Consider the following 26,467-nt stretch of genomic DNA (forward strand, 5'->3'; position numbering starts at 1 on the left):
TAAGGCTTTTCGTTGCCGCCAGTCAAATTTCATTAGACCTCGCCGTCTGAACTAAAGGGTCACATCGCCCATCACAAATGGTCGCAAGACACGTGAGTTTGTAAGAGGCACCGACGACCGTCCTGGGTGACATTGAGGGAGCGAGCGGCGATATGCCCTTTGCATAAAGCCCGCTGCTGAACAGCTGGTGATGGTGTGCCTGATGGGAAGCCACGGGAAATCCTCCAATGTGTCTAGGCGCTATTCCTTAGCCTATTTCGTCATTGGCGTGGTAGGTCTCTTTGCCGCCCTTGTCTTTCTTCGTTATCCCTAGACGTTTTTGCAGCGGGTACTTGTATGTCCAGCCTTCGCCCGCGGGCTCGAACACCTGCGTCCCGGAATTCAAAGAAATAAGAAGACCAAAACAAATTTCATGGCGTCGCATACGCCATAGTGTCATAGCGATCATAAAGGTTAGCACGTCAGCCTTCCAGGCCCATCTGTACCTTGAAACTTAAATTCGGATACCCATCACCATCGGCATGTATCTTCTGGGATCTATCCTGAGATTTTTATAGATGGTCAGATGACACGAAATCGCACTGCCGAAACATATCATAACGGCTAGGCCTGTTGGAGGAGAAGCAGTTCCTCAGCCGCCACTTTAACGCATACGTGACTGCTTCTCGAGTCTATGCTGCTTGCGTTGAAAAATCACTCTATATCGTAGCGTATCGAATAAGCCCCGTTTTTATGGCTCACTAGGAAGCACAGACGAATAAGCTGACAGACGAAAAAAAGACGGCAAGATGCATTGCGCTTGTTGGAAACTACCCTAATCAAAGCTTGTTGAAACATTTCAGTTAAAAGCTATGCAATGAGACACATGGTTGTGCCATTTGATTGCCACTTAGGCGCAATGAACTGCTGACGTTTTTTTTTTTTTTCCATCGCAAATTTGTTATTTTTATTTTTATTTCTTTTCTTCGTGTTAACGCGTATGTAACGGTTCGTGTTCTGCGCCGCGTTTGGCAACATAGCGAGTATGTGTCTTCTCGGACCAACGCCTTTCCGGGCGGTTATATACACAATGCGGGGTTTTATACGATAAGCCTTACCAACTCTATCCCACCCAAATCTTGACGCGACCACGCGATCGTGGACCCCCCTCACGGAACCCACGGGACCTACACCATCATGTATTAGTTTCCAGGATCAGCCCAACTTGCCATTACACTGTCTCACGAATCTGCTCAGTTTAGTAGGTGATAAACTGACCCAGCAGACACGCCCAACCAGGGAGAGAAAGTAAAAGAAAGCTTCCGCTTTCATCAAACAACTATGCGGTTTAAGGTAGATATGTGTTGGTAGATGTGTGTTGCAGTGGGGATATTTGGGCACCGTTTGTTGTTTCATTGCGCAATTCCTTAGAGAAAAGAGCAGGACAACGGCACCTTTGTAGGGCCAGTATAAATGTCTGTTTAAGCCAATTCATCTGCTTCGTGCCTCAAATAAGATCGTGGTTTTGGCACGTAAAAACCCAGAATAAAAAAAATTGCGTAGCTTGCACCGGAGGCGCAATGCTAAAGAGACAGCGGAGCTCACGGCCACCTAGCTAGTCCTGGCTTTAGGGCTAGGCTAAGCACTACCAAGTCATCTCCAGCATTTTCCGGAATTTATTGATTATTGATCGATTGTTGATTAGCTATTGATTGGCTATCGATTGGCTATCGATGAGTGACTAAGCTCAAGTAGTCCCAATCATGCTTATCTAGACTTATCCAGGCTCAGCTTCGCTAGTTCACAGGGGTATGTGCCATTGCGCTTGGACCCTTTCTGCACTACCGCCAGGATCGGCCCACCTTTTCTGTTCGCACGGTACGGACTAACGCTCGGCTTAAACAGCTCCGCTGTTTAACAAAAAAAGGAAAACAAGAAGTAAATATTGGCGATATTCAACTGCATGCTGGACCACAGCTTGGTGTTTACAGACTTGCATTTGAGCCTTCAGTCACCTGCTATTCCGGAAAAAATTCCCTTTTCTTCAACGTATTAATGCATCTTCAGTGCGTGCACGTCACTTCGACGTGATGAGTTTTCTGAGTTATTGTGATGTCGCATGACCGACAGGCGAAGTGGGCACAGCTCGAAACATTTTGATCAATAACGGAGTGCCAGTAAGAAAAAAGGCGTAGAATAAGAAAAAAAAAAGATTTTTATTCACCCTAAACATGCATAATGAGTGTGTATGCGTCATATCAGATGGGGAGTTGTCGCAGTTTTCATGACGTCGCGTGACAGACAGGCGAAGTGCGCATAGCCCGAACATATTTTCATCAGACATGGATGGCTAATGGCAGAAATTGGGTAGAAACAGATTGAAATAGCTTTACGTTAAAGGGCCTCCACTTTATTAAGAGAACAGTCGCGATATTTCATTTTTTTTTCTATAAAGAAAGTGCGCCGGGTTAATTCGGCTTGCGAACTTTATGACAGATAACGAATTACGCGCATCGAAGTTTCGCTGAAAGGAGACCAAATAATTACACTAACTCAGGCTGATCAACAGATATCTTCGTCAGAAATCGACCTGCATTCGTTAGGTTGACAAGGCAAGGTACCAGCAGATTTTTTTTTCTCTTTCTTTCTTTTTTTTTTCTTTTTTAGCATAGTGAAGTAACCTTTTGTGATTATATACTTCTAAAACTGAAATCTAGGTAATCAGTATTATGTTTGGTTGCATGGATTTGTCTTTTGCACTATATTTTGCTTTTTCTTTCCTATTCTAGAAAAGTTGCAATTCTGTAAATGTGTTGCGTAACTCCCGTCTGTCGAAACCTAATTTGCTCGGTCTCTCCTAAAACCAGATCGTGAATGCATTATTTCATGTAGTGCACCCTAAACGCAATGCTGCTCGTGCCATGTAATGGCTGCCTCGGCCTCTGTGAAGCTGTTTAATTACAGCATTTGACTTAGGCAGCCAGCCAGATCGTTTCTGGGGAAATAAAGTCAACATGAATAACACTGTCACATTGTTATCGCAATCGCGCACTGTCACTCGATCACGCACCCTGGTCTCCCACTTGCCGTTGGACTCCTTGCGCGCTGCCGCCTCTTTCCGTTGCTGGTCTTCCAGCAGTGATTTGGCCTCCGTGGCCTTGTCCACGTCCTTGTGCTTCAGGTTGAACGTCACGTCCTTCCACAGCCTGCTCGAACGACGAACAGGCAACAGGTGTTTGCATAGGGCTAACAAGTGTGCCATGCTCCTTCGTCATATACCGACATATTTCAAGCACGATGTACTTTTTAATAAGAGTCGAACGGCACTAAATGCGGCTGATGGAACTTCATTTAGGCTATGTTTTAGGCAGTCTGGGCAGGGCACGGGGTGAGGAACAGAACTGAAGATAGTCTGGGGTGCCTGCTTGTCCTGTCACTTCGCCAATGGCAAATGTGTGTGATATGGTGTGGCAGTTAGTGCGGATGGACGACCTCCTGCAGTTTCGCATGGAGGGCACCTGCCGCGCAAAACGTTGTAACGTTTGTACCGACTGTCGTTGTAACGTTGTAACGTTGTAACGTTGTAACGTTTGTAACGACACAGTTGTAACGAATATCGTACACTAAACGTAAAAAGGCGTAAGGCTTGCGCAAAGATGCACAGCGCACTGAAGCCTATATGTACAACGATGCGATTCTCTTGTGGAAGCGGCAGCGGTCTTATTTTTAAGAAAAGCCTGCCCAACGTGTCACGAGAGACGCGAATACGAAAACGACTCTTTATTGTATCTAAGTCAATAAGTAGCTGTTAACGGCGATCGCTGTTATCACAAGAGCTAGACTTCACTAGAAATTTTCATCACTGGGAAAAAAGAACACTTCGTAAAGAGGGTGGTTTTTCTTCCGTGGTAATATTAAGGTGTCAGGAAGAATACGCAACCACCTTCATACTTATTTAATGCATCGCCCATTGAAAACTCTGGGCTTAACGTATGACATGACCTAACGACTGAAAGGGAGCAGTCCTTCTGTTGTCTAGGGTGTGGCAATTTGCCGGACGCCGCACGCGGTGGCATTCATAAGACAGAGAAGTTGAGCGTAGACAAAGCAACAGTATTCCTTTAACCATTCATACACTCTGAAAGCCCCGACTTATAATCTTATGTACAGTTAGGTCGTTCTTTCTCGGTCACCACCGCCTCACCTGCGCGACTCGTGAGGCACCTGATCTTTTATCGGCTGGACGATCTTCCTTGTGATCGGCATGGTTGTCGTGTCGACAAAGGTGACCTCGGTCTGTGGAAAAGTGGCACTCATGACAATTCTTTATGACCAGCTGGTATGTTGTGAGTTAAAACACTATAAAGCTAACAGACAATGAAGTCAAGGAAAACATTTTAATTGCAGTGTAGAAATAATAAAGAACTACGAAATGAAAGTGGACGAAAAGACAACTTGACGCCGATGGGATCAGAAGCACACATATGGGCTCCCACCACTGGCAAGGTTTTTTTTTCTGTATTGCAATTAAAGGAACAGTTCATTCCAATGCATTTTCCTGGGTTTCATTCTCTGTTAGCTTCATGCAGTTATAACAAACAAAAAAATCTTCAATTCCCAATTTCTTTCTGCTTAACTAATGTTGGCAGTTCTGGCATACGATGCTACACAGAAACACAAAATTCCAATCAGCACCTATTAACTGTTCACTCCTGCAGTGAGTATGTCCTTAAAGTTATAATGACTGCCTATTTTAGATGCTGCCAGGAAAACTGCCTGAATGGCCGAGTTAATTCATTATTTCTTCATGCCTTATCTTGTGCGGTAAGAAAAGCAAGAACATTTCTTCTTTTTTATTTAGTACCACGTTATTAAAAACGTTATTATTCCGCCTTTGTGCTTGCGGTTGGTCTTATGTTCCCCCAGTGGAGCTACGGAAGTCGTATAGCGCATATTTCAGCGGTACACGCCTGGAAGGCTCCAGTAACACAAATGCTTCCCGCCCAATAAGGGAGCTACCTCCAACCGGTCGCGTGCGGTTGAGGGCGGAATATTCACGTCTTGACGCTTTTTTGTGCACTCACGATCTGCCACTGCCTTTGCGTCGCACGAAATGGTAGTGTGCCACCTATTCGGGCGCCGCCTTTAAGTTCCTGATACTAAACATATAAAGTACACTCAATTTCAGCTCTCGCGAACACATGAAGGAAGCTCGGGCTGTCGCTTCACGTCTGCTAACGTGCGCTCAAGACAAACGATATCCCAAATTTCGAGACGCAGTGCGGGTTCGGTCTCTTACCCCGTGAATGTTCTTGGCAGTCATGACGCCATTCCACTCGCCAGAAACCGTCAGGAAAGGTCGCTTGTCGTTGGGCGGGAAGATCTCGGCCGTCAGCTGGTGCTTCTTGCCTCCGATCAACGGCTGCACATCGCGAGCGAAATGTGTCATCGAACTGTTCATTGGATTGTGTTAGGGAAAAGTTTGGGGTTTAACGTTTCGAAGCATGCACAGTTGGTTTTGAGGAACGTCGTATATATTGCAGGGCTCTGGAAGAATTTAGAGCAACTGGAGTTCTTAAACTTGCACCCCAAAGCGCTGCATACACGCGCGTCTTCTGCATTCCGTCCCCATCGGAACGCAGCGCCACCGTTGCTGGGAATCGAACCCGATAACTCGAGCGCAGCGACGCAACGCGATAACCACTGAACCACCTTGACGGGTTGTGTGGGTAGGTATCAGAAAGATTAGGAGGGAAACCGCAGGGACCAGTTGGGATAGAGAGAGTGAAACCAGCCTCTTCGTTCCTGTGAAGTCTCTGTGCCACTACCTGATGCGACTCTATATTTCGACGAGGACAGTTCGCAGGCGAATTCGCTGCGCCCCGTGAATGACGGTTCGCGATGAATGCAAGGGAAGTTGGGGGGGGGGGGGGGGGGGGGGGGGGGGGGTGTATACACAAGAGAGGAAATAAAGGCGAATAAGGGCCCCGTCACATATATACTCACTGCCACGTGGCTCTTGTACAAATTAATAGATTGTTACAATACCTGAAAAAATTATTTTGCTTGCTTTTGGTCTAACGTTCCCGCAGTAGAGCTACGGAAGTCATATACCGCATATTTCAGCGACGACTGCCTCGGATTATTAAAAACAGACGATTCAACACAACATTTGCTGATCAAGCTATTTGCTATCAATGGCGGACATTTATTATTTTCACGATAACTGTCAGTGCAATTGTTAAATACTGACTTTAGCGGCCGTGTAACTCACTGCAACCGAAGCACTTTCCATAAATACGTGAACTTCCAAGTCAGAGGATGGCCTTAGCAGCTCATCGGTTCTGCGTCGCAAGCAGAGAGGGCGCACCTTGGTGTGGAATTCGATAGTGCAGCTGTAGCCGGTCTTTTCGCACTTGATGTCGACGGTGCCTCCCAGCTCTATCCAGGGCACGGTGAAGATGGAGCGTCCGTAGCCGCTGGGGAAGTTGACCACGTACTCCTCGTCGTGACGCAGAAACCATATGGTGCCCTGGCCAACGTTGTGCACGCCGATAGACATGCCCAGGAACTTGGATTTGGTCCAGATGTGCGCGCAGCAGCAGATGCCCTTGGACACGTGCTCCGCGTAGAAGGCCGACACTGCAGGAACCAGGCTTTAGTAAATGTGGTCGAGTCGAAGCCTTCGCGTGTGCAACACCGAAAAGCCTACATGCGCGCGTTACAAGCCTGACGTCTATAACGATTGCAGTTTGTTTAAAAGGGAATCGAGTCTCCATCGTAAACGCATTGCAAATGCTTGGAACTTGTTTCTGCATGTGTTTCGGCACCGAAATGTGCTAGGTATAAGCACTGCACAGCATGACGGTGAGGTGCGGACGCCTAAATATCCGAGACCAATGCCAACGTTTCGCCAAACGAGCCGCAGTCACCGACGACTATTCATTGTCCTTCTTTTCACACATCACACTGGCCGCTCAGCCAGCAGCAGCAGCAATATGAAATGAATGAAAACCGTTAAGAAAGGGGATCGTTGTTCGTATATTTGAGGGCCGATCCAAGGAATGAAATCACATGCGACGACCGGTGTGAATAATAAATGTGAATAAATTCACATTTATTACCTTGAAAGGAGCAGCCTACAATGGCATATATCAGAATGCCGAGGGGCCTCCGATTGTCGTTGCTGGCGGGGACTCAGTTATCGGGCGATCTATTGCAGGTATTTCTGCCGGAGGTCTCGGTGACTCGATATGCTGGCAATCTCGCCTCATATGTCTAGTAGCAGGATGCGATCCCGTTGTGCATGTGCAGCGTGCGACTGATACGGTGGCGTCGTTCTTGCTTGGATGCAGTGATTCGCGTTGCGGCATCAGGGTCGTCCGGTCCTGGCAGAATTTTGAATGCCGCAACGAAACGGTCGTCTCAACTCTCGTTCGCCGAAGTACGCGCATCTTCGATGCCCATGCTGCTGACGCGCCCTGGCAAGCAAAATACCTTCGCCTCCAAGCCATCGTATTTTTTTAATGTTTGTGTTACGGCTGGTTGTGCACATTCTGGCGGTCTTGTCGAGCCTTTTGATCGTTTCTCTGTTGTTGGTATAAGTTGTCAGATATTCTCCAGCCTTAAGTAGCCCCTGGAACACCTGCTGGTGCACCTCACGGACTGCGTGTAGCATTTTGGACAGTTACAGTTGGCCTTACTTCGGTGCTTGGTCATACTAATATTTCCATACACTGATACCACAACGAGTTTTGGGAGGCGAGTACAGCAGTTCCATTGCTTCGTGCATAAACACTGCATTTCTATGAGTTCGACTTGCGCTCCACATCGCTGTCTTGAGTACTGAAGTTCGTTGAGAGTAGCTGTGGGAGCTTAACGCTATGGGACCCAGAATTCGAGGAAGAGGATGTACGTTTAGATGCGCTGGGTCAGGTGCGACAATAATCAATCTACTACATGCGTCCACGTTTTTCCCGCGTAGCTCGTGACATTTATTGAGCGCTTTGATAATGGTTCTCAGGACCGGAGTATTTATATAGTTCTCCAACGCGAGTGTGCAGTGGGAAAAAGGTGATAGCCTCAAGGACCATTAATCAAAGGGCAATATTTTTCCCGCTCTTTGTAATACGTTCTGATCAACCTGAAGCATACCGCCGCGTACGACGCTTTGGATGTCAGGTTCGTATGGTTAGTACACCGGCTCCACTCTAGTGATTTCCTATACGGCGGATGGAATACAGATGTTCGCGTAGCATTGACTTAAGCTATTGTATTATAGTATACATGTCTTTATAGCCTAAGTTCACTAGGGGGAATGTTGCGGTTTCGGGGATAGAGTTGGAGTTCCGGTGGCACTAAGTTAGTGGTTGCCAGTGAACAATGCTGATCTCTACTATAGGATCGAGATCAGGCGGTTGTAATGTCTTCGTGGTAGTGTGGTATCTTCAGTACTGCTGAGTGAGCTGCGGGGCTGGCGCCTTTGTCATTGTGCTTTTTACCATAAGCCTGGCGTAGGCCTAGCCATGTAGCCTCGTCGTTATGACATGCGGTGAATATGTAGCTAAAAAAACTCGAAATCAAACGAAACATTCCTCAATTGTTCACACAATCGTTATCCCTGTCTAAACTTTGGAGAATATCGCTCGGTTGTAATTCTGGGCGTTAAGTCAAGCGGCGAAATCGCTGAAAGTCGGGCTGTTCGTCCTCGATGGCACAACGAGAAGTCCCAACCACAATTATAATTTGTACTCGATCAATCAATCGATAAATCAATCTGTCTGCAAGCAATCAATCTGCAAAAACTTGGTCAGCATACCAGGTGGGTGGTGGGACACCTGCTCGGCGATGAAGCACAAGTCGTTGCTGGTAGCCCACGGCACTGGTCCGTCGGGTACGGGTGCCTGCGGTTACCATGCAGGGCCTCTGATCAAGATCCCCGCCTTGCATTTACGTGACTCTGACGAGAGCTGAAACGATGGTTTCCTGCTCTGCATTCAGATATTATTCACTATAAAATGAAGTCGTGGAGTAGAGTGATAAATTGTTTCTGTGATTTGTGAACTTATGCAATACCGCAAGGTTGAACACCTTGTCCTAAAGAATCTGGTATCGCTATACTGCTCGACGAGAATTACACGAGAATTAAATGTCATGCCAAAGATGACAAAAAGATTGCACCTAACTGATGCTATGTTCTTCTGTACATCATTCAATAGCCACTTCCTGACAGTGCGCCGGTTATACCGGTGTTAGGGAACAGTGCCACTGGTGAAGCAGACAGTCCGGCATATAAATGCAGGGTGCGTGGTGCGATCCCTGTGTTTTGTCGTGGTTCTTTAACTTGTGTAATTACTTTGGTTTATCTGACTTTACTTCTCAAAAATAATTCTGTTAGCCATATCGTTTAGCAGCAACGAAGATTTCTTAAGCTTCAAAATTTTTTAAGGCTTTTTCTTACTGAAGCTGTAAACCGACTTATACGCACGGCCACCTGCAAAAGTTAAAGAATCCATCTGCTGCCTCATGTTTAATGGTGTTGCCACCCAACTTTGCAACGTTAATAATGTATGCAGTAATTGTCTTCGTAATCCCCTGAACAGTATACCGTAAAACAGACATAGCGCCGATGTGGCGCGATGAAATCCACATTCGTACGCAGCGTCGAATCCTGAAGTTCTTACTTAAGCCTTTCAACTCAAGCGAGCCTTCCTTACTTTAGCCACTACTGCGCAAATAGTACGCAGCGCCACCACGCCAATTTAGTCGAGTCTGACAAATCACTTATGCGCGCGATGCACAGCCATGCGCCAAGACAATGAGAGCCAGACTATGTGCACACTGACGCCCGCTTTGTCGCCGATCCTCCAGTAGCAGCGGAAGATCTCCCCGAGGATCGGGTTGTACGGCTTCTTGGCCACGGCGCCCTTTCGTCCGGCGTGGAAGGCGGACAGGTACCAGCGCACTACCTCCACCATGCGTTCCTTGGCACCACCCCGGTCCACGATGCTGCGCATAGGGCAGGCCGTGAGACGAAGTGTGGCTTTCGTGTTAACAATCACTTACCTAGTACCTTTCTGACAAACGGATATTTAGGTTTTCATTACAGCTGCGTGGTGCTCTCGCGTGTATACATTTTTCCCCATTCATCGAGCCAGGCTCCGCATTGCGGACTTCAGCAATTTTTTATATATATTCAGTGTTCCCGGGCTTCTAAGTGTCGATTAATTCGGCCTCGTACACTGTAAACCGGTTTACATCATTAAGGGTGCTTTACTTTTACACCCTTAAAACCTTAAGGGTGTAAAAGGGTGAGCCGTCGACAGAAAGCACCCTTAGGATTGCAAATAGGTTTACAGTGACTATTCAATCTGCTAGCTTCCTGGCCTCCTTCAACACTAGGACTGTGTTCGTGTCACAGCCCATGATTGTAGTGCTCATCGCGTACCGAAATCGAAGACTAGCGGGCAAGCACTTTCGACGCCCTGATTTGATTCCTTACGTCACGCGATAGTATATCTGGCCGCAGATCGCGCCAGCGCTATATTTTGCACTGGTATCGAAATTATCGTGGTATTCGCTAGAAATATATTCATAAAGGAGCACAAAAAATGAGTACCAAGCTTGACCGGTAGATTACACGTGATCTATAAACTATAACAGACCAGTCTTAAAATGAGCGAAGTCTTTTCAGGACGGAAAGGGCTCAGGAACGCAAAAAGAGTGGTAACGCTGCCTTGAAATTCCCGCGCATCAGTTGCCCGTGCCGTCGAGGGTGTTTACAACCCCCACTCGACGCTAGTCAACTGCGTATCAGTAAAGAAAGGGTTGCACTACGTTCGAAAGCATATGCAGACTGAAAATGGCCAATTATTGGGAAATTCTACTGCCTAACCATAATCAGAGTATATCATATTGAATGAATAATAGCGCGAACCGAGGAGGACGATACAAGTAGACGACACACATATGGGGATATGTTTGTGTGTGTCACATACTCGTTTTGTCTTCGTCAGCTCACGCTGTTGGTCGTTCACTACTACGACGTAGAACCAACTAACCCACCAACAAGCTTTAACCAGACTAACATCCAATAAAATAAATGGCGTCATATTGACGTCATCGGCACAGCAGCCTGGGAAGAAAGCTCTAGGTTGAACTTGATTTTTTGTGCTAATAGGCAACTCTTTTCTACAAAAAAAAAGAAAAGAAAAAGAAAGCTTTGAAAGTATGCGGTACTAGCCTAAACTATGCTTACCTTCGCCAAAATTTCTTCAGACAGTCTGTACAAGGGCTGCCGATGTTTTTTCTACATAATGTAGAGGACGTCTAATTGACAGCGTTTTACTTCTGTCGACTATATTGTAAACTTTGAAGTATGTGGATCACATACTTCATGCGTGCTAATATGGCGTGCTAATATACACGTTAAGGGAGTATCGACATCATATTTTTCACTTCATTTCTCGTGCTACATTAATATCCGAACTTTCTAGAACCCCCCCAAAAAACGGTGGCAAGCATCAGAGATATTTACAATAATGCTTGTTTCTAAGACCCCGAATTCACAAAGCTTATCGTTCGTAAGTTGCGTTTGCCACTGACTGGCCTCACTCGTTAATTATATGTTCAGTATAACGATTGGCTAGAATTGGATCTTGCCAACAAGTTTAGGATCAGAATGTTTTGTGAATCCGGGCCAAGTTTTGGTTTTGATAACCAGCAAATGAATGCGTCATGACGTCATGGTACGCTGCCTCACTTCGCTCCGGCCATAAAGTTTGCTACAATATACAGAAGGAACTCCGGCGCCGAAGTGTATACGAGAGCGGTAAGAACGGCGGTCCAGCTAAAATGGGAATGGCGGTCAGTGCAGGGATTTGCCTAAGCTTCGTCCTTCTGGCTTCGAAAGACTTTGTGTGACTTTGCAAAATTGATCATTTTTCAACAAAATAGTGCATCACGAACGAAACAATTCACAGTGATTATGCACGCACGCAGAATCTTATTGCCACATCTCCGTTCGGAAAAGCTGGAGTGCTTCAAAATTGTGGCCAATAAAGGCAGGTACAGCGCGTATCAATAAATGAAGCGAAAAGAACGTCAGTAGCCACAGGCGCGAAGATTAGACAAATCCACGTACTAAGTATTGTTCCAATGGTAACTGAACGATTGCAGCGCCACCTCAAGCAATTCTTATAAGAAAATATATGGTTCGATTTCTGCGGCTGGCCAGGCCACACTTGAACGCAGTCAGAAGAAACACGCGAAACACTTAGATTTTTTAAATTATTATTATTATTAGCAGCGGCGCCATACACCTAAAATTATTGCTTTATGAGGTCAGCAAGGTTAGCTATATGTCACGACGTCACGGTAATGTCATTGTCGTCAGGTCTGTTCATTCGAGACCCGCCCGATTTTAGCGTCAAACTAGAATACGTACTTTACATGTTTCCCCGTCATCCTTGTTTCTTGCGTGAAGCATGCGCCAGAGTTTCTACAACTTCACAAATATGTGTCAGTTTTCCTTTAACTGTCACATATGGTTATTGATTATATGGTTATATGGTTATTACAGATGGTTATTATATTTTAAGGAGTCATGAGAAATTTACAAGTCGATTGAGTCCTCTTTGAAGTCTATCGCCAATCTAGAACACTTGAAATTCATCTTTGTAACGATATGTGCCTCTTTAGAGCCTGGTTAACGCAGAAACAAATGGCAATATTAAACAAGCCTTGCTCAACAGCAAAAGGAAATAGAGACTTCCGAAGTGGCGTGTCTCTAATGGACTCTCTGCCGCGAGTTTAATCTTTTGTGCCTCACCTGACAAACAGCTCTGGATGCGCGAAGAAGTCGGCGTACATCTCCAGCAGGGAGCGCTTCTCCAGAATGAAAGTGGGCAAGGTGACCTTGGTAAGGTCCATGCCAATGTAGACTTGTGACAACAGGTGCGAAAACACGCTCTTCTGGCCCTCCAAGGAGTCAACTGCGAGCAGGTACGAGTGAGGTACTTCGGCATCAATCGCTTAGAGCAAGAGCTTTTTAATGATATACCACTTGCTCATGCGCCGAGGTGCTATAGGGGGCGCGATGATTATATTTGGCAAAGGAACTTTAATTAGGCACGCGTTAATTCGGCACGCGCTCGCAGAGATCTGTTAATTTTGCTCACTACAGTACATTATGAAGCTAGGCCGCAAACTATAACTACAGCCTAAGCAACTCATGGCTGTTTTAATGCAAGCGATCCGTACTGCGAAGTTTAGCAGTGCGAGATACTTTGGATATAGAATAAAGCCCTTCACCTGTTACCTGTAAAGAATTCTAGGAGAACATTACGTCATGAATGGTTTTCAGTGAATTTGAATGCAAAGCCTTCCGGAGTTTACGTTGAATCTGTAAATGTATTTACGGCAGTGCGTCGATCTAAACTACAAATTTAGTGATCTGTTACGGAGTACAAATTATGTGCCTGTATATTACACTTTTATATGGCATAAATTATCCTCAGTATGCATTGCATTTCTAATTATTCTATCCAGCTGGCCGACCGCGGCCAACGCTGTCATTTGGTTTTGAGACTGCATGTAATAATGATTCATGAAAACGGCACTTAAGGCGAAAAAATTCTCGTAGCAACCCTTCCCTCATGACATCTCGTGAATATTAGTTTTTCAGAAGCAATTGCGACAGCTGTCTTTTTGAAAACGGTACTTACTATCGTCTTCATTGTCGTCTTCATAAGCAACTGGAAAGACATTTAAAAAAAAAGGAACAATGCAGATCGCTATCACGGGGGCTTCGCTGTTATGCAAAGCACCTCGCAAGTATAGCTGGCTGTTGGGCATCATTTGGGGATCTACACAGCGTTACGAAACGGACCAACGTGCTTGTGCAAAGCAAGCAATTACGTGCTTGACTATAGTAGTAAGGTGACGACGATAGTATGACAGCGACGATGACGACATGACAACCGATTTATTGTACACCGTCGAGGGGGAAACGTTACGAACTGTTGCATCGCGACCTGGGCTAATCCATAAGGTGACGCAATCATGTGGGTAAACTAGCGTGCTCTAGATTTTAAAAGAAAATTGCCGCTATGCGGCGCGACGGGCGCGAAGATACGCTTTCCGAAGATACGCGAATGATACGCTTTCCATTTCTGCACCTGTGGCGCGAACACATAGTTCCTATGCGATGGGACGCACGCTCCAATTGCTTCAACGAGTTCAGTTAACGACGTATTGTGTCGCGAAGCCACAATCCCAAGGAATACACAAAGACTCATGCCATATAGGCTCTGCTAACAGCTACTAAAGTGGTTAGTCGCACCTGTGACGTGAGTGTGTGCGTCTTCTTTGCGATTGTGCCTTCCCGCTACATTATGTCGTTAAGTAAACACCAACCAGCCCAACAGCGAGTCAGTCCTCCTGCGGAATTTCGCCTCAAGGGTTTACAGGAAAGCTGGCGTCTGCACGAGAGAAGTAAGTATGCCTCTGTGGCTTAATGGGTGTAGGACCTGCTGGGAAACCCTGGTTCGATCTCACCACCGAACACGTAATGAGTCTTTATTAAAGATGCTCGAGACGGAGGCGAGACAGGAACCTACCCACCTACCCACCTATACCTATACAAGCAAAGTGCCTGGTATGAGTCAACGAATGCTTCGCATTAAAGCGAATGGCAATAATAAACCTCACGCTGTCACTGCTCTACACACAGAGGTATCAGTCATTGTGCGCTGGCACTGCAAATAGTCCAACTACTGAGCTCGCACACAGCATCCACAACAACACCAGAGTTTTAAAAAATGGAAGCATCAAGACCAGCGCTGGAATGAAAGGGGAGTGCTAGAGGGTTGAACTACTGCAGCACAAAAAAAAATGTTTTTCGGACGGAGTTTTAACTATACCCGGATGCGACATGCTGGCGTTACGCAGCACTCAAGGCAGCTGCTCTATACAATGTATTCTGAACATTGTCAAATTCTGCCATATTGTCGAATTAAGTAATTGCGGCATTTTGAGCCTATCAGAGAGGCCCGCAGCAGTCGCTAGTTGGCTCCATATGCCGCCATTGAAACATGGCGGAAAATGAAAATGTCCAGGATAGTATACCTGCGTAGACGGAACAGTGCCCTGACAGCTACCAGGCGTCTCATAACGCTGGCGTGATGAGCGGCGCCACTATCGTTTCAGGCGTTGCATCCTCAATGGTGCACGAGATTAGACTGGCGGAAAATTATCGGTGTTGGCACCCAGTGAAATGTTAAATAACGTTAGCTTGACGTTTCCTGCTCAGACCATGCAGAGCATACACACAACAGCTCAGCAGGGACGCTATAGTGTGCTTATAGTGCGCGTGCGCACAACGTTTCCGCAGAATTAATCGCCATTTCCTTCTTTAGATCACTATCATCATCGCAACGCTCCTTCCAGCAGCCGAAGGCAGAATGAAGCCCTGTCTGCACCACAGAGGCGATTGAGCGTTACGTTGACGGTGCGCACTCCGCATCTGCGGAGAGCCGCTAACCTTACGCGCAGGAGCGGCGCATGCGCCGTTAGCGGGACAGCACGAAAATGACGATGACGGCGGTGACGGCGATTTAAGGTTGACCTCGTCAAGCCCCAAATGAAATTCAGGTTCTTAGACTAACGATTTTGCATAGCCGCTTAGGTCTGCAGGGAGATTTTTTTTTTTTTATCCTTCCGCACAAAAGTAACGATTATAATTTCTAATGGCATCTCTTTTGAAACGGGGTGGCGATAAATAGTGAACTAGCCTGCTGGAGCGAAGTGGTTTTTACAGGATAGATTTGCAGCATAGCATTTTCCCTACCCTACTTTATACTATTTCTTCTCATTAAAACCTACATCTCGGCATTGTAAAACTACATATGCCTGTAACGACTCCAGCTCCATCTCGTCCCAGGTGTTTTTCCACCAGTACACCGTAAACGTATATCTTGCTTATCTCGTCAGCTGACCAATTGACGCTCCCATCAACTTTGAACCCCAGCGCTTCAGGAAGGTGGACGTCTTCTACGGTCCAGGCTGGGTGAATATCTTAAGTGAAGAGCGAGTGAAAGTGAAGCGCGGCAGAAGCGCCACCTTGCAGTGTGCTCTAGACGAGTTAAGCAAAGACGACGCATGTTGCAGGAAAGAGCTCAGTGCCTGACCATCGTAGGGGTCGGTGGATTTCGTTGCTCCGGGGGGTACGGGATCGCGGCGTCCCTTGCTACTCGACGGCGAGGACTTGGGCGGCGACTTGGACGTCGATGCCTTATCGGGGGACGTCACCGACTTGTCGCGGCTGTGCCTCCTGCTATGGTGCGAGGCCGCCGACCTCTCAGCGGAGGCGAAGGACCTTTCGGTTGTCTTCTCGAGTGCCTTCTCATTGGCCTTCTCGTTGGCCTTCTCGGTGGCTTTGTCAGCGGGCTTGCTTGACGCCGCGGGCTTTTCCGACGACGACCCTGCCGGCGGCTGCCCCGGCGGCGGTGCCCCGGACATCCCCGGCGCGCAGAGCTGGGAGCTGACGCACGGGCAGCCACTACCAAAGAAGCACCTGCGCGCGCCACAGACACAGGGGTCACTGAGCGAACCCTCTCCTCGATCAAAACCCCGAACACTCGTCGGAGCACATCGCGCGAGTCACAGGTCGGTGTAATCGCTCGCGAGTACACTGACTCGCACCACGCTCCATTAAAAGGCGTGAGACAGAGCGTGATCGACGTGTTTAGGCGGACGTGTGCAGGATTGAGTGCAGGTGAGTTTGTGTGGACTTGAGTGTGGAGCGTGACTGTCGACGCGGTGTGAGTGGACGTATGTATGCGAGTGAGTGCCGGTGAATGGGAGTGGACGCGAATGTGAGCGTGAGCGCGTGTCGGTATCTATGAATTGAAGTGACTATGAACGCTACTGAGTGCTGATGAGCTTGAGTGAACATGATTAAGAACGTGAGGGATCACCGACAAGATTTCAGAGGGCACATGAGTGTGAGTATGTATCCTGCAAAAAATATTGGTGAATGAGTACTAGTGATGTATCCACTTATAATGCCGACCTATGGTGCGACCAGTCGGCACCAACCAATGCACCCTATCAAGTTTTCAACAAGTTTTCGAGAGGAAGAGCAGCCACGTTTCTGAGCATGTCACCGAACGGATCTGGTGGCTTCGACTCTTGACACACATCTGCCTCTCACTCTGTGGGTGAATCATATGTGCGAGCGAAACGCTCGAACCGTCGAATGACAGCTGGTACTGACAATACGTCCATCAACACCGAGCAAGACGTTCAAGAAACTTCCAATAGATATCTGGCAGGTTCTCAACAGGAGAAGCAGCCATCTTTCTGACGTGTCATCCAACGGATGGGCTGGTTTTGACCCACATGGGTTTTTTGCTAAGAGACGCATGTGTGTGAAAACCACCCGACTCGCTGTGGTAACTCAGTGGCTATGGCGGTGCACTGCTGAGCGCGAAGTTGTGGGTTCGATCTCGGCCACGGCGGCCGCAATCCGATGGGGGAGTGCAAAGGGGGAGTGTGCCGTGCGTATCCATTTGAGATATAAGTCTTCACCAACGACGTATGCCTCTATACGTACAGAAGCAGTATTACGGCAAGGGTAGAATCTAAAAAAAAGTAAGGTTGAGACATCGCATTAGTCAACAAAACGCAGCGGTTACTTAACACGAGCTTCACTTCATATAACTGGGCTTCGTCGCGCTTGTCTGCGGGTCTCACCCGGGCCGTATATGCGGACTGGGTTGTCCTAAACTGCGGTAACATCGTGTACATGCCCGCTCTCATAGAGGCCTGCGCCTTCCCTGCAGCTGTCCGCGCTAACGTAGTGGTCTGGCACCCAAACAGAAGATCGCCCCCGCCAACTTCCACCAACCTTGCTGCAAAGTGCTGTTGTCTGCTACTGCATCCCGGGCAAACTTTCGAAAGCGCCCGCCATGTGACCATCTGTGGCGCTTACATGCAAGCGCTGTTTAACTGCGCTTGTTATGTAGGCTCCCTACCTCTATAGGCGGTGCCCTATGCGTATAAAACACGTAAGCTGCCGCAGTACATAAAAGCTTCAGCTCTACCCCAACCATCTCCTTCAAATCCAGACGAGGTCTGCGTATGGACTTTTTTTCGGGGGCGTCGCCACAATGAGTAAAGCCCCTATATTGACCCTTTTCGCGGCGATCCCGTGGGCGCTGCCATGTTTGATCACGTGGTGACGCGTCCATTGCTTGCCTCAACTGCCTCCGTTGCCTCCTTGTTTACAATGGAAATGTATGACGCCGGCGCGGCTTAGAAAACCTCTGTTTTCGGAGATATCGTAGACGGTGACTAAGTGAACGACACGAAGCTTTGATCACAGCTTCAGAGAACAAGCAAAAGCGCTTTCGGAGCTAATTAAATGTCCAAACGGCGCAAGCAGCTTATATGGTGTTTGTTCTAAAAGTGGGGCTAAGCTATCCAGTATTCTAAGCTATCCAAGCATTCCGCTCATGAATTCAGTCAGGATTAGTGCGTTTTGCTCTTGGTTCTTTATTCGGCAAATATTTTGAAGCAGTGGCTAGTCTGTTTCTGACTCAGTGAAGTTCCTCGGTGCGGCCACTATCTGATTATTTTCTGCCTAATCGCTCGCGGGTGTGCTCAGTTCCGATAGATTTGTTCTTGCTGCGCACACGGCTTGAAACGTAGCTGTTTTGTACATCGTAATACCGTGTAGCAAATATATATTACAGCTAGTAACTCGCTTACTCTTGTGGACCGTCACGAAACATTCAGCTTCGACCATTCGTGCACCATCGGTGTAGTCCGTCATTTTGTGCGTATACAGTGCGCATATATTCAAGTGTGCGCACATTCACCTATTCTTGATGCGTCGACGATAGAGTGGGCGTAAGTTTTCCTGCCATTTGGGCCAGATGTGTATATATAACGTGCGCAAAACTTACAATGACAGGAAGCAGCGCTAATTCCTTTGTCATTGTTTAACGAGTGGAACTCATTCTTGACGACGTTCAGGGGATGAAGCCCTTTCTTTGAAGGTTAGCGATACAAGGCTGGCGGATGAGCAAATTTCTGTATCCTCGAGGAAAGCGGTACATCACGAAGTGCCGGTAACAAGTTCGGACAGTTGCAGCAGCGGTCCGCGAACTTGGCCACACAGATTCATTCTGTTCCTTAACATGCCAGTCACTATTCTTGCAGCCAACTACTGCACACGTCTTCAATCCACATGATTCAACCTAGCATGGTTGGAGCACAGTGTGTTAGCGAAAACTCAGTTGCATTTCGGACAGCTGATCGCACAGAAGCAAGGTAGAAGCGGTAATGGTTTCGTATTCGTGCGCGGTCGCATGAACTACGGTCGCTGAGGAGAGATACGGCGCGCCGCCGTGAGCGCCATCTCGGTTCTCTAAAAGAAACTGCTCCGCGAAAAGGGTGGCGATCCCATGGGCGCTGCCATGTTTGGTCACGTGGTGACGCGTCCATTGCTTGCCTCAACTGCCTCCGCTGCCTCCTTGTTTACAATGGAAGGGTATGACGCCGGCGCGGCTTAGAAAGCCTCTGTTTTGGGAGATATCGTACACGGTAGCTGGGTGGACGACACGAAGCTTTGGTCACAGCTTCAGAGAACATGTAAAAGCGCTTTCGAAGCTCATTAAGCTTTGTCCTAACGGCGCTAGCAGCGTATAAGGTGCTTGTTCTAAAAGCGGTCCTAAATATGTATTCCAATCTATCCAAACATTCCGCTCATGAATTGAATCAGGATTCGTGTGTTTTGCTCTTTGTTCTTTATTTGGCAAATATTTTGAAGCAGCGGCTTGTCAGTTTCTGAGTCAGTGAAGTTCCTCGGTGCAGCCACTATCTGATTATTTTCTGCCTAATCGCTCGCGGGTGTGCTCAGTTCTGATAGATTTGTTCTTGCTGCACGCAAGGCTTGGAACTAAGCTGTTTTGTACATTGTAATACCTTGTAGCAAATATATATTACCGCTAGTAACTCGCTTACTCTTGTGAACCGTCACGAAACATTCAGCTTCGACCATTCGTGTGCCATCGGTGTAGTCCGTCATTTATTGTGCGCATATAGCGCGCATATATTCAAGTGAGCGCCCATTCACTTATTATTGATACGTCGGCGATAGAGTGGGCGTAAGTTTCCTTCCATTTGGGATAGATCCGTATAAATAACGTGCGCGAAGCTTACTATGACAGGAAGCGACGCTACTCCCTTTGTCATTGTTTAGCGAGTGGTACTCACCCTTGCCGACGTTCTGTTGATGAAGCCCTTTCTTTGAAGGCTAGCGATACAATGCTGGCGGATGAGCAAATGCCTGTATCCTCGAGAAAACCGTACATCTCGAAGTGCCGGTAACACGTTCGGACAGTCGCAGCAGCGGTCCGCGAACTTGGCCACACAGATTCATTACATTCCTTAACATGCCAGTCACTATTTTTGCAGCCAACTACTGCACACGTCTTCAATCCACATGATTCAATCTAGCATAATTAGAGCACAGTGCGTTAGCGAAAACTCAGTTGCACTTCCGACAGCTGATCGCACAGAAGCAAGGTAAAAGCGGTAATGGTTTAGTATTTGTGCGCGGTCGCTGAGGAGAGGTATGGCGCGCCACCGTGAGCGCCATCTCGTTTCTCTAAAACAAACTGCTCCGCGAAAAGGGTCAATAGGGGCTTTAATAATGAGTAGGCAGTGGCGCCACCTATGCGCCGTCAGCCTGCTGATTTGGGCGAACGCTCCGCGTTGTATGCCAGGTATACGCTCGGCGGCAGTTTCTGGTGGCTCTTTTCACGTTCGTGCGGTCTATTTAGTATGACGGGGCGTCTTCTGCGTGGGAAACTGGCCAGGGAGATGCGTTTCTGCCGGCGTTGAGGCGGACGGAGCCCCCGCGCGATGTGCGCGCGCGTGTTTGAGCCTACAGACTGCCTCTGAGATTAGTTGTGGATTTCAAAAAATTCGTTTCACAAATGTGACCTTACTGCAAGTTGTGGTTTAGCAGCAGTGAGTAGTTATAAAATATGCACGATGATCGAAACAGTGTGTGTACCGTTCTGATGCGGAATAAGCTGCACAGTTGACTTTGACAAGCGGTAAAATTGTTGTCTGCGGATACACTGCGCGGCCACTTCGTTTGTTTGACGCCGTATCCGCCCTTGAATAGAGCAGTGTTATTTAGTAATAAGAGCATACCGTACAGTGTAAATTCCCCTTGTCGAGGTATACATCGGCCGGTTGCAGACTGCGCGAGCGTCCGAAGAAGTGGTAGATGCTGTGTTAAATATGTTTGTTTTATACCGCATGGATAGGGCATGTGATAACACCATGCGTGGCCTTATTGTGGTGTTAGCCAGTGTTTTTTTTTTTTCTTTCTTTTTTGCGAGCCGTCGCATTCTTTTTATGCGATCCTCTTTGGATACCGCTGCTTTACAGGGCAAAAAGGCGATGCCGAAACACTACATATACGCATCCCGCTGGTTTACCTACCGCAGTGATCGCTGTGTTGAGCCATGCCATCGGCCTCATACAGGAGGCTAACGTATACACAGTGGTTTCAAGTCTACAAGACTTGAAATGCGTGAGAATGATGGCGGTGGCTGACGCAAATGTCTTATAACGGTTGGCGCTTCGGGGTTGTATTGGTTTGGATACACACGACCACTCTTACGGTTTAGTTTACACGCCAAGCGATCAGACAGGGAGAAAAAATTCTAATTCACGCTGACAATTCACAGACGCCGCTGCTCCTCGTCGAGTGGAAAGTGAGACAGCGAAAATAGTTTGCAGCACGTACGCACACCGCGACTGATGGTGCACGTCGCATGTTTACGTAACCCGGAAACATTTCCGGCATACTGTAGCTACTGTGACATCAAAAGGCTACACGCACAGTGGTTCCCTGCCGACTTTGTATGAACTGACAACATGTTAATTTCTCGAAGAATGAGCTAAAGCCTCCCCAAATCGTTCAGCAGCAGGCGACGGCAACGCATTCAAGCAGCGCCGCACCGGCTCGCACAAGCCAGAGAGGAGAAGCTCGCGGCGCGCCTTTTCCCCCTCGCCCGATGCAAAGGTCCGTAGATTACACTTCGTTAAATTCTGATGCAGTGCGGTAGCTGAAAGCACAGCTTGACCATGCGTTGTATATGCTGTAACAGGACATATGACACTTCGTTTCGAGGTTATATATATATAGTGTACTGTGAAATAAGGAGCAGTGGGGATGTGGCTATGAGAGAGAGAAATTCGTGTGCTGAAGGAGAGAGAGTGCCCCTCTTCCTCTTCACACACACACTCTCTCTCCTTCAGCACACGCATTTCTCAAAAGCTGAACAAACACCACTAATAGCCGTTGTTACTACAGAACCTCGACTCGAAACGAAGTGTTATATGCCTTGTTACAGCATGTACAACGGATAGCCAAGCAGTACCTTTAGCTACGTACCGCACTGCGTCAGTTTTTAACGGGCACGGGATCGTCGTATAACTAACATTATCCTAGAGGTACATTCACGTTAAAACGGTGCCATGTAACTTAAGTTGTCGCGAACTTAGTTATCTCCGCCACCGCAGCATGCAGTGATCTTTGAATAAAAGTAATTTTCTTCTAATTTCTTCTAATCAAGCCGCCAAGTTGACTCCTTACACAACTAACCACCTGCAACGCTATAAAAACGTTATAATATCTCGATGATCTTACCTTGCGGGTCAAGCAGCGCACTGAACAGGACAACGGGTTTCGTTGTGTTCTCTGCGCTTTGTCTTGTTCAGTGCGCTGCCTCACCCGCGCGGTAAGATGATCGGTTACCAGCTCAACCAACTTTCTACATTACGGAATATCTTGATGAATGTACACGTCATACGATCTACGTCACATCCAACCACTACCTAGCTGCTCTGACCAGCGAGTAGTCATAATGGACTAACATTAGACCAGCGCGTCTTTTCGTTATATTTTATTTTACTTTTTATTTATTTTTTTACGGCAGTGTCCTGCCGCGATTATACACTATAGATTCATTCATTCGCCTGCACTTTCTCTAGTTGTCACGAAGTGATGCACTTCTCTATTCGTTTAACCAACTCAACATGACGGCATCTGCACGTCGTCATTCGTTTCACTCAATACAGACTTCGTGCAGGATGCGTTCACAGCAGTTCCTCGGTATCAGCGTTCGTGCAGCAGGCGCCGTGCCGCTTCCGCACGAGCGAGTACTGACACCGCACTAGCCGGAACTCGTCCACGAAGTGCAGCATGAATCGAACGGACATGTTGTTTCACAGTAACGTGACACTTTGTCGAGGCTGCCGTTGGCCTCAGCCTGCCTGAATACAAATGCTCGGAACCTCGCGAGTGCTATAGGGCGTCTCTCAGCTTCGGTCCCAGTGCCAAATTATTGTGAAACGGAGTATGTATTGGGAACGCCAAGGCTGCTGGCTACATGCTATCAACATTTCTCGCAGCAAGACTCCGTTTTGGACCAAATCTGGCTTCCGAGAACAGCGTTTGCTAAGCGTAAAGGGCTTACCAGTAGCGCCGGCGAACCCTACCGTCATTCGCCGACTGTCCGGGCCTGCGCTTCGGGAGGGCCCAGCACTCGACGGCGCTTGCCTCACTTCCGCCTGGCCAGCGCTGGACTCGACGACCTTAGGCTGCGTCTCCAGTAGGGCCTGCGCAGGTAACCCCTATTACACACAGGCCCCGTATACGTACGCATGCTGCGGCCTTGTTCGTTGCATCACGGTTGTGGCTTAGCAGCTGGTATACACGTGTGGCCGTAAGGCTAACATTAAAAAAACGCACGTCCACTCCCTCTGAGAGACAGGCGAAGCCGAATTTAGAAATGAGAACAGGTGGATTGTTATTGCCGGCCCGTCAAAGTGAGGGACTGGCGATCCCTCGCCGTTCATTCACGTGTGTGTGCAATAAACGCTCAGTATAAGCTCGAATAAAGTGAACGAAACTATTGTGCCTTGGAACTACAAATTCCACTGTTTTTTGCACATGCGTTTGTTCTGTAGGATGGCCCAAGGCCTGCTGGAGGAAGAAGCGTGAGGAGATAGAATTGACAGGGATAAACATTTCAAAGGGGCTACCTTTTCTTGGCTGCGATCTGCTCTTTGCCAGCTTCGAGAAAAGAAAGCACACCACTGAGTTTTGCAATAAAGACGCCATCGCTTGCAAGCACCGAACTAACGGCAGCTGACAACATCGATCGACCTAGCGGCATGGAATATTAACAGCTTCAGATTTACGCGCACGTGAGGGTCATGTTTCTATAGGCACGTGCAATAAATACATATGCATAACGCTCTTTTTTTTTTTTCAAGTTTCACAGTCTCCTCAGGCGCACGCGAGAATTGCCACTCGCAACGAAACCGGTAGCACTAACTTCCTGCAAGAGTAACATTTATTTCCCTAGGTATCTTCATGCCAGTCTATAATCGTCGTAATGAAATCGAGAACACAGACAGTTTTCTTGTATAGTCCAGCCCTGGTCCTGGGTCGTTCTGAACTTCACCCTTGATTTGTGTGGTATTGTTGCTTAACAGGGTTCTTCTAACGAGACGTTATCATTTTTCGATATGCCCCTCAACGTCTCTTCTCTCGTATGGAGACCGATGATGTGCAAAGGTTCTCGAGCACAAAGGACCAAGATATAAGGAATACAAAAAGCCGGCAGACCTCGCGCCCTGTGGGAATAGATGTTATGCAAAGCAGTGTGCGGGGAGCCTACCAAGTTAACGAAACGACCATGAGAGAACCAAGACATAGGCGCTGTTTTATGACTTACATGACACGCATGTCATGACATTCATGTCACGACCTATCATTTATGTTCGCCATACACTCTTGTCATACTGTGCCAATTTTGGGGCCTACCAAGTTAACGAATCGATCATGAGAGCACCAAGACGTAGGCGGCTAGATAGACAGATAGATACTCTCAAAGTGGCAAATGTTCGCCAAGAAATGCTTCGCATTTAAAAGCTTTTCTTCTCTGGTACTGTATTCGTATACATTGTTGCTTCAAGCTTCACTATTTACTAGCATCAACAAATGAAAATTTTCTTCTGCACTCGACAGAGACTACCTGCCGATAGCTTCGATCCGTGTTCGCGATGCAGAAAAGTCCAGAAGCACGACTATGAATGATAGCAACATCAAGATGCTGTTATCATTTACTTAACAACATCAACAGACCAAGCTCAAGCGCCCTTTTCCTCCTGTCAACTCGTCCCTTCGTTGTGTACCGTTCTACGTTCCATTTATATTCATGCACCGGGACCATCTCTCGACATTTTCCTACAGAGGACAGTGCTGCCCCGTTGGCGCACTATTTGTGTGTATAGGTCAGTCCAAAAGGAGCACGCCGCGCACGTTGCCTTGCGGCGTCGCAGGCCTTTGGCTCACCAGCAGTAGCGGCACATCGCTGAGGCGGCGAGGGGAGAGCCAAAGGCGACGGGCGTGGACCTACCGGCGCGGCGCGGCCCGTGGACGTGCGCCGTCGGTCGTGCTGCTGCCCGCTCGTCCGAGCCGCTCAGGGTCGCGAGTCGAGGTCGCCGTAGATTGGCTGCTGGTAGCGGGGCCAACCGGCAAGGCCCCGCTCCCTGCCGGAAGTCGGTGGAACGCAGATTGGCCGTGCAGTGTCGCCCCAGCCTAGGTTCGCGCCGGCGATGGTCGGGTGTCGAAAACGGCCGGGCTACCTAGCCATTTAAACTACCACCAGCCGTGGCGGAGTCGCCTGTAACGAGTTTTCGAAGAGACAACAAAATTCTTTTTTTTTTTTTGCAACCTGCTGAGCAACTGGTACCTTTGGGCCTCGAAACGCAATGACGACAGCATGTCTGTAGTTGTACGCCTAGTAGAGATCGATGAAGAAGAAGCCATCGAGTAGAAAAATAAGACGAAGAGGCACGTGGGTATGTGCCATGAACACTTATTATCTCAAACTACCTCTTGCCACCCGATTCTTGGCCTATCCTCCTTAGTGGGTACGAACCATTAAAAAGGATCATCATAATCATCATCATCACTTAGAACAACAACGATGACGACGACATGAAGGTTTCGTGGAGCTAGGTTGAGCCATACCATTACACACCAAACAAAGCTAGATGGCGACTTTCTAGGGCCCCGGTGCGATGAAAATTAGCAGTGAGTGAGGTCCGCCAGGCTCCTTGTGCATGCTAGTCTTTACGACATTGCAGAAAATGATTGAGTTGTGGCAGCATGAAGCGAATTCCTGCCGCAACAAGAGGAGGTTATGCACTAGCATTCAAGTATTTTCACTTTTGGGGGATACATGTAATTGTTGCTAGGGGATTCCTGATAGGTACGGCCTGAACCACTACCCCTATAGTAGAGATCAGAGGCCTGAAAAAATGGGTGCTAGCCGGAGCTGGAGTAAGAAGGTGGAGGAGGAGGAGAAAGAAGAAGAGGAATAATAAG

At 47.7% G+C, this 26,467-nt stretch overlaps 1 protein-coding gene across 2 annotated transcripts; it reads right to left on the reverse strand.

Moving 5' to 3' along the window:
* Positions 1–69: 69 nt before the first annotated feature.
* Positions 70–25,748, reverse strand: LOC119440548 (oxysterol-binding protein-related protein 9). Of its 2 annotated transcripts, XM_037705447.2 has the most exons (12): positions 25,430–25,748; positions 23,544–23,685; positions 16,167–16,552; positions 13,704–13,733; positions 12,809–12,971; positions 9,825–9,987; positions 8,798–8,882; positions 6,350–6,621; positions 5,279–5,401; positions 4,184–4,275; positions 3,050–3,185; positions 70–367 (listed from the first exon to the last, which is right to left on the reverse strand). In XM_037705447.2, the coding sequence occupies exons 3-12, from the start codon at positions 16,495–16,497 to the stop codon at positions 248–250; spliced, it is 1,515 nt and encodes a 504-aa protein (XP_037561375.2). In that variant the 5' UTR covers positions 16,498–16,552; positions 23,544–23,685; positions 25,430–25,748; the 3' UTR covers positions 70–247. The 2 variants fall into 2 exon arrangements, with proteins under 2 accessions (XP_037561375.2, XP_049517839.1); XM_049661882.1 differs by lacking the exon at positions 5,279–5,401.
* Positions 25,749–26,467: the final 719 nt, after the last annotated feature.

The sequence above is a fragment of the Dermacentor silvarum genome, chromosome 2 (genome assembly GCF_013339745.2).
Source record: "Dermacentor silvarum isolate Dsil-2018 chromosome 2, BIME_Dsil_1.4, whole genome shotgun sequence".
In the NCBI taxonomy this organism is placed as follows: domain Eukaryota; kingdom Metazoa; phylum Arthropoda; class Arachnida; order Ixodida; family Ixodidae; genus Dermacentor; species Dermacentor silvarum.